This window comes from Rattus rattus, chromosome 1 (genome assembly GCF_011064425.1).
Source record: "Rattus rattus isolate New Zealand chromosome 1, Rrattus_CSIRO_v1, whole genome shotgun sequence".
In the NCBI taxonomy this organism is placed as follows: Eukaryota; Metazoa; Chordata; class Mammalia; order Rodentia; family Muridae; genus Rattus; species Rattus rattus.
In genome coordinates this window covers 12,179,453-12,188,248 of record NC_046154.1, presented here as the reverse complement: position 1 = coordinate 12,188,248, position 8,796 = coordinate 12,179,453, and the positions used below count along the sequence as shown (strand labels likewise).

General features: G+C 52.6%; 1 protein-coding gene across 1 annotated transcript; it reads left to right on the top strand.

Moving 5' to 3' along the window:
- Positions 1-5,107: 5,107 nt before the first annotated feature.
- Positions 5,108-8,292, top strand: Srm (spermidine synthase). Its single transcript, XM_032894649.1, has 8 exons — positions 5,108-5,388; positions 5,676-5,796; positions 6,107-6,199; positions 6,909-7,062; positions 7,397-7,480; positions 7,559-7,704; positions 7,788-7,910; positions 7,992-8,292. The coding sequence occupies exons 1-8, from the start codon at positions 5,222-5,224 to the stop codon at positions 8,010-8,012; spliced, it is 909 nt and encodes a 302-aa protein (XP_032750540.1). The 5' UTR covers positions 5,108-5,221; the 3' UTR covers positions 8,013-8,292.
- Positions 8,293-8,796: the final 504 nt, after the last annotated feature.

Sequence of the window (8,796 nt, the reverse complement as noted above, 5' to 3'; positions counted from 1 at the left end):
AGCTCCGTGGTAGAGCGCTTGCCTAGCAAGCGCAAGGCCCTGGGTTTGGTCCTCAGCTCCGAAAAAAAAAAAAAATGTTTTCCCTGTGTGAGGCATGCACACACCACAGTACACATGGTCAGAGGACAATTTATGGAAGTCTTACTCTCCACCTTGTGGTCCCAGGAATCAAATTCAAGTCATCAGCCTTGGTGACAAGTGCCTTTGCCCACTTACCTCCTAGCTTCTTTCAATGATAGACTATAGTGTGGTTTTGTAAGCCAGATAAACCCTTTCCTCCCCAACCTTTTCCTCTTCAGATTGCTTTTGGGGTGATGGTGTTTCATCACTGAAGCATGAGAAACCCTATGACACCCGCTGGACCATCCTTCACCCCCTCCCCTAATTCAACCTATTACAAGCCAGGTGTGGTGGTGCATGCCTTTAGGAAGGTAGAGGCTGATTGATGGATCTCTTAAATTCCAGGCCATGCTACATTATATATAATTATATATATAATGAGACCTTGATTTAAGAAAAGAAGAAAGAAAAAAGAAAAAGAGGGCTGGAATGATGGCTCAGTGGTTAAGAGCACTGACTGCTCTTCCAGAGGTCCTGAGTTCAATTCCCAGCAACCACACGATGGCTCACAGCCATCTGTAATGGGATCTGATGCCCTCTACTGGTGTGTCTGAAGACAGGGACAGTGTACTCATAAAAATAGAATAAATCTTAAAAAGAAAAGAAAGGGGGTTGGGGATTTAGCTCAGTGGTAGAGCGCTTGCCTAGCAAGCGCAAGGCCCTGGGTTCGGTCCCCAGCTCCAGAAAAAAAAAAGAAAAAAAGAAAGGAAAGAAGCCATCTCAAGGAGACACATCTTTAATACAAGCACTCCAGAGGCAGAGGCAAATGGATCCTCTGTGAGTTCAAGGCCAGCCTGATCTACAGAGAGAGTTCCAGAACAGTCAAGGATACACCGAGAAACCCTGTGGCCAGAAGGAAATAAAAATGTACCCAGTAGGTGGGCTAGTATGGCGGCACACCTTTAATCCCAGCCCCGGGAGACAGAAATAGTCAGATCTCTGAGTTCAAGGCCAGCCTGATCTACCGAGTGAGCTCCAGGACAGCCAGGCATACACAGAGAAACCCTGTCTACAAACAAACCAATCAAAAGGCTTAGTTGGGTGGAGATTACATAGGTAAGGGGTTAGTTTCATTGAGAGTGTCTAAGGGAACGGAGGACTCAAGAAGAGGGCATTGGTTGGGATTTAGCTCAGTGGTAGAGCGCTTGCCTAGGAAGCGCAAGGCCCTCAGGTTGGTCCCCAGCTCAAAAAAAAAAAAAGAACCAAAAAAAAAAAAAAAAAAAGAAGAGGGCATTGGGCAGTGCCCAGAGGGAAGAAGAAGCCAGGTCAGATGGTTGTAATCGTAGCCCTCAGGAGAATGAGGCAGGTTCCAGGGCATTCTGGTCTACACAGGGAAACCCTGTTTCTCAGAGAAGGGAATTGACTCCTCCTTCCTTAGCCCACCAATTTCCCCCAGGTCACATTTACTTGTAAAAGCGGGAAACAGACCTTAAGTAAGAAAGTCGGATTTTTAAAAGATTTACTTTTTTTTTTTTTTTTGTTCTTTTTTTCGGAGCTGGGGACCGAACCCAGGGCCTTGCGCTCGCTAGGCAAGCGCTCTACCGCTGAGCTAAATCCCCAACCCCTATTTATTTTATGTATATGAATTCTGTTTCTGTCTTCAGACACACCAGAAGACAGCATCGGATGCCATTACAGATGGTCGTGAGCCACCATGTGGTCACCAGGAATTGAACTCAGGACGTCTGGAAGAGCAGTCAGATGCTCTTAACCACTGAGCCATCTCTCCAGCCCTGGGCTTGCTTGCTTTCTTTTTTTTTTTTTTTTTTAAAGATTTATTTATTTATTATATATACTGTAGCTGTCTTCAGATACACCAGAAGAGGGCATGGGATCTCTTTACAGATGGTTGTGAACCACCATGTGGTCGCTGGGAATTGAACTCAGGACCTCTGGAAGAGCAGTCAGTGCTCTTAACCACTGAGCCATCTCTCCAGCCCCTGGGCTTGCTTTCTATTACTGTGATAAACACTATGAGCAAAAGCAACCTGAGGGTTTATTTGGCTTGTATATCCCAATCACAGTCTACCACTGAGGGAAGCCAGGGCAGGAACCTAGCGGCCAGAACTGAAGCAGAGGCCATAAAGGAACATGCTAGATGGTTTGCTCAGCCTATTTTCTTCCTGAGACACCCAGGACCACCTGCAAAGGGGTGGACCACCCACAGGGGGCTGGATCTCCCTGGGTCCTTAAGGAAATGTCCCACAGGCCAATCTGGTGGAGGTGTGCTCTCATTTGAGGTTCCTGCTTACCAGAAAACTTCAGCCATGTAAAGCTGACCATTGTGATCGTACTGTTTTTAATTTTTCCTTTCTCAGAAAAGGTGGGCACGGGGAGGGAGACCTGGCCACATTACACCACATCACTGCCAAATACATTTCCACTCAGCCACAGCTGTTTTCTGATCACAAAGCCCTGAAAGTGATTCTCCAAAGCTATGCTGGCAGGCCTTTTGACAGGCCTTTTGAGTTTTGTTTTGTTTTTTTTTTTTTAAGATTTATTTATTATATATAAGTACAATGTAGCTGTCTTCACGCACACCAGAAGAGGGCATTAGATCTCATTATAGATGGTTGCGAGCCACCATGTGGTTGCTGGGATTTGAACTCAGGACCTCTGGAAGAGCAGTCAATGCTCTTAACCACTGAGCCATCTCTCCAACCCCTCTTTTGAGTTCTTTTTTTATTTATTTTTTTTTGGTTCTTCCCCCCCGAGCTGGGGACCGAACCCAGGGCCTTGCGCTTCCTAGGCAAGCGCTCTACCACTGAGCTAAATCCCCAACCCCGAGTTCTTTTTAAAAAAAAAAAAAAAATGGCTAAGGCTGGAGAGATGGCTTCTTCTCAGTTAAGAGCACAGGCTTTTCTTCCAGACAGCCTGGGTTCAATTCCCAGCACCCACACGGCAGCTCACGCCTGTCTGTAACTCCTGAGCCAGGGGGGGAAGGAGGTGTCTGACTCCCTCATACATGCAGGCAAAACACCAATGTATGTTTTAAAGAAGAAAAGACTCTCCAGTGCTAACTGCCCAGCCGGTCTGTACAGTGACAGACACTGTGCAGCAGCCCCATGGCCGGCACTGGCAAGCTCACCGTGTCACTGTCCAGACCTTCCTTTTCCCTCTGTACACATCAGCACTCCTGTTCTGACTTCAGAGACATTCTGTTGTCTGCCTGGCTTCTGATTTTCAGTATCACTGGGGTTTACTGTGTTGGACTGGTTAGTGAGACTAAAGGCAAAAAAAAACACACACACAGCCTTTCCTCCAGGTCCCCAGCTGGCTGGCACCCCTGGGCCACTATGCATTCAGGAAGATTTTTGCTTACATGTTCTCATTTAGTATTGTTTAAGACAAAACAGTTTGGAGGGGGGTGCTTTCTTAGTTTTTGGTTTTGTTTGTTTTGGCTTTTTGTTTGTTTTGAGGGGATTTGGTTGATTTTTTGTTTGTTTGCTTTGTTTTTTGTTTTTTTAGTTTTTTTGGTTTTGTTGTTTTGTAGACGGGGTTTTATTATGTATTATCTTGAACTCACTACGTAGACCAGGCTGGCCTTGAACTTACAGAGATCCAAACATGCCTCTGCCTCATGCTAGGACCACCCTGTCTGGCTTTATGTTTTGTTTTGTTTTGTTTTTTCTTCATTTATTTTCTTTTTTTTTTTTTTTTTTTTTTTTTTTTTTTTTTTCGGAGCTGGGGACTGAACTGGGGCCTTGTGCTTGCTAGGCAAGCGCTCTACAACTGAGCTAAATCCCCAACCCCTCATTTATTTTCAGTATCTGCATCTTCCTAAATCTGAAGGTGTGGTTAATTCAGTCTTCCCGGAAGGCACATTCGGGAACAACTTTGTTCTTAGGAAGTACGAGAGGGATGGAATGGATTCAACCCAGCCCGCTATCACGGGCTGCCATCTCTAGGAAGCATCCCTAGCCTTCTGGCAAGTTGCACTCTGGCTCCGGGCTTCTGGCAAATAAACTAAACAGCCATCCATAGCCCAGAGGCAGAAGTGTGCTGGTGGGTAAGTACAGAGGCTGCCCTGTAGAGACTCTGGGTCCAGGCTGTCCCAGTCAAGCCCGTAAAACTGGACGCGAATCTCCCTCTGAGCCATTGTGACCCTGGATTCTGTGGCAACTTTGTAGAACTACCTCCCTCACTCCTCCGTTTGGGAGCCTGAAGTCAGCCAAGGCACGGGACAGGGCTCCAAGCAACACCTCATGCCCTCCCTCCGGCGGCGCGTTATGACAGGGGAGCATGCTCCCACTCCAGGTGGAGGCTGCCGAATGTCAGTCAGGAACCATCCCTGACACCGCGTCAGGAATAGCTTATTCGTGGTTCATCTTCCTTCTTTGGCATTCAAACTGTGTATGGAGCAATTAGCATTTAATATTTGGTAATTAGCATGCTTAATGTGATTCTGATAAGTTCCTTGACATTTTCATAAAAACAGCACGTTCCCTCCCACCCTTCAAGGAGCAAGACCCGGTTTGTCAAAAAAAAAAAAAAAAAAAAAAAAAAGCCGCGCCAGTCTTTTTTTGGTTTTGAATATGCATGTGCGGGGCCTCTTCCTGGGCTCTGCTGGTAAATTTAGAAACTCTTTCCGCAAGAGCCCCATTCTAATTCTGCAGCCACCCGCTCCTGGCTCACAATCCGAAGCAAAGTAAGCCAAATGGCGCGACAAACCTCGCAAGTAAATAAAAGTCCCATGTGCGCCCAGACTAGGTACACGATCTGCTCAAACGCAACCAGGGTCCAAGGATGGGCCCCGGCCCTCGAACCCCTGCGCCGGCGCGGCCCGCCCCGGAACCCTCCCGCCGCCTGGGCCCCTCGGCCCCACGTGGCCCGGCAGCCGGCCGCACTACCCTGCTGCCGCTGACAGACAGCGCGACCCAACCAATCACCGTGAGGTGAAGCCCGGGGGCCAATGAGCTCCTGGTGAAGCCGCGGGCCGGCCCACGCCGCCATTGGAGGGCCGGGGCTCCGCCCCCGTCCGTAGGCCCCGCCCCCGAGCGGGTTAGGTTGCGGCGCGGGCGGCGGGCAGAGGTGGTCCCGTTGTGCTGGGGCTCCGCGCGGCCTGCAGTCCCGGGCCCGCGACGCGCGCCGCCCGCCCGCCATGGAGCCTGGCCCCGACGGCCCAGCCGCGCCCGGCCCCGCCGCCATCCGTGAGGGTTGGTTCCGAGAGACCTGCAGCCTGTGGCCTGGCCAGGCCCTGTCGCTGCAAGTGGAGCAGCTGCTGCACCACCGGCGCTCGCGGTACCAAGACATCCTCGTCTTCCGCAGGTACCGCCCGCCGCGCGCCGGCACAGCTGTCAGAAGTTCTGCGCTAGGCCCCGCTCCCCCGCGCCATGCCTGCGGCCGGGCCCTGCGTCCACGTGTCACTGCCGGGACACGTCAGCCGAGGGGACCCCGGGGCCCACCCAGCCCCCACTCGTGGCCGGCCTGCCACGTGTCACCCTGAATGTCCACCCGGGGACCCCATGGCGGCCACGGTGCGCGTCCAGGGCGGGCTGGGACCCATTCTCCCTGTGCCCCAAGACCCACATCCCCGACTGTCACTCTGCCCGCAGTAAAACCTACGGCAACGTGCTGGTTCTGGATGGCGTCATCCAGTGTACCGAGAGGGACGAGTTCTCCTACCAGGAGATGATAGCCAACCTGCCGCTCTGCAGCCACCCCAACCCGCGGAAGGTACCGCATTGCCCCGGGTTCGGCCCTGAACTTGGGGTCCTGAAAAGCAGGTCTGGCTGACACTAGGTGAGGATGTTTGGGGCCAGATGCTACCCAGACAAGTGTCAGAAAATGCTGGTCAGGATGAGTGGAGCCCCTGGGAGAGCTGGTCTCTTTAGAAGCCCTGAGACGGGAACCCATGCTGCCAGGACCCTGAGGCACAGAAGGGTTCGGGAGAGTAGAGAATGACTCAGAGAGACCTGTAGCTGGAAAGAGCGGGTTCTGTGGGAGTGGACCTGCTCAGTCCTGACTTGTCCTTTCCTGGTTCCAGGTGCTGATCATCGGGGGTGGAGATGGGGGCGTCCTACGGGAAGTGGTGAAGCACCCCTCTGTGGAGTCTGTGGTCCAGTGCGAGATCGATGAGGTGGGTGCTGTACAGGAAGCCTGGGTTTGAGTCACCAGGGTCAGCTCTGCACCTTGAGGCACCAATGTTCTTACCATGCCTGGCCTGTTTCCTCATTCTGAAAAGATGGTTCAGCAGGGAAACCAGATAGTTAAAGCCGGGCACACACAGCAGCAGAAATGTTAACCCTTGGTACTTTCAGAGCCAGTTCTGCCTTAGGGCCCAGGTAGAGCCAGGGACATCAACAACTACGGCGTCTACCCTTTATACCCAGTATGGTTTTAGTGAGCACTTACTATATGCTGAGTGTTACCCAAGGTGCTGGGGTGATAAAGTGATGGACGGGTGAGTCCCTGGACACCATGACACGACGAGGCTAGACACAGGGGTAAAAGGTACAGAAAACACGGACAGGTACAGGCTAATAGGAAGTGTGCAGCCACACATACTTGTAATCCCAGCACTTAGGTAGAAGGGGAAGATCTAGAGTGTGAGGCCAGCATGGGTTGTCTGAGACCTTCTCTCAGAAAATACACGTGTCAAAGGCCCCCTCAGATGGGGCACTAGGTCCTGCAGGAGATGAAGGCCTAGAAACCATGAAGAGCTGAGGTGCTCCTCCCATTTTATAGATCTGTGGGAAAAGGGTCCAAAAGAGAAGCCTTGTCCAAAGGGACTCAACCAGGAGTCCCCAGCCTCTGACCAGCCCGGTCCTTCCTGTGCCCCTCCCCAGGATGTCATTGAAGTCTCTAAGAAGTTCCTGCCTGGCATGGCCGTTGGCTACTCCAGCTCAAAGCTGACTCTCCACGTGGGCGATGGTTTTGAGTTCATGAAACAGAACCAAGATGCCTTCGATGTCATCATCACCGACTCCTCAGACCCCATGGGTGAGCCAGGGCATGTCCCACCGCGTGCAGCAGTCCTCAGAACAGAGCTGTGTTCTCCCTCGATAGCACAGATGATGGGGACCCAAGGACAGTGGGGGAGGTCTAGCCTTGGTCCATAGTGACCTCGGCTTCCTCTTTGGCGTCTTCGCTGTTCTTGGCTGGCCAGCATCCAGGGGTGCTGTGATGCAGTGGGGGTGCGGTGAAAGGCAGGGCCCCCCGGGTGCTAAGGCACTAGGTGCCACACTCCACAGACTGAGCGGCCGTGGCGGTGTTGTGCTGTGGGTGACCTTGGCCTGAAGGTCTCAGCCAGGACGACCACGCTCTACCCCTCTAGGCCCTGCTGAGAGCCTCTTCAAGGAGTCCTATTACCAGCTCATGAAGACAGCCCTCAAAGAAGATGGCATCCTCTGTTGCCAGGGTGAGCATGGGCACAGTGGGGTGCAGGGTGGGCCGGCCGCCTCTCTGTGGCAGGGCTGACTCCTGGCCTCCCCCACAGGCGAGTGCCAGTGGCTGCACCTAGACCTCATCAAGGAGATGAGGCACTTCTGCAAGTCTCTCTTCCCTGTGGTGAGCTATGCCTACTGTACCATTCCCACCTATCCCAGTGGCCAGATCGGCTTCATGCTGTGTAGCAAAAACCCGGTGAGCTGGGGACTGCCTGCGAGGGGGGGGGTGGGCGGGCACTGAGAGCCCCGTCCTGATGCTCTTTGGTCCCTGGTCCCCAGAGCACCAACTTCCGGGAGCCCGTGCAGCAGTTGACACAGGCCCAGGTGGAGCAGATGCAGCTGAAGTACTATAACTCAGACATGCACCGCGCGGCCTTTGTGCTGCCAGAGTTCACCCGAAAGGTTAGTGGCCTGCCAGTCTCCCTGCTGGACCTCGGTCTGCACGGCTTGCATGCCCTCCTGACTCCCTTCGTATCCTATCAGGCCCTGAATGACATAAGCTGAATCCAGGTGCCACTGTAACACCACCCGAGACCTCAGTCGGATTGGACCAAGGAGCTTCCAAGCTGTCTGGGGACCACCAGTCCTGGACCAGACTCCCAGATGACTCTTGCCCACCAACCAAGTGTTACAGGCCCCAGAATGCTGCCTGGCCTGCCCTGCTGGGTGGACTCAGTCTCTGTGTCTGTCTATCTCTGTGGCGTTCAGCCCCACGCCTATACCAGCTCTGTACAGCACCGCCTATGCCCTGTGACCCAACAAAAAACACGTGTATTTATAACAAGCTTGGTCGTGACCTCTGAACTTTCCTGGTCCTACCAGTGGTACTGCCGGATGTTGGGGGTTCTGTGGCCTCTGGCTTGGAGGGGATGCAGCAGTCCTAAGGCCAGCCCCCAAATCTTCTGAGAACCTGCGAAGCCATCCAGTTGGTAGGGAGCCCGCTTTATCTAGGGCCCAGTGCTATGGAGTAAATTATCCAGTTAGGGCCGCCTGAAGCTAGAGCTTTTAAGCTGCCTGGGAGTGGTGTGTCACATCTGCTCAATGAAGCAATGCTTCTACTGTGGGTACAAACCCGAGTTCAAATCCTTCCCAGAGGGGTTGGGGATTTAGCTCAGTGGTAGAGTGCTTGCCTAGCAAGCGCAAGGCCCTGGGTTCAGTCCCCAGCTCCGAAAAAAAAGAAAAAGAAAAAAAAAATCCTTCCCAGAGCTCTCCCACCATGTTTCCAAAGTTACCTGCATGGGGCTGTCCTCTCTCCAAGGTGCTGAACCTGACCCTTGTTGCTGCATCA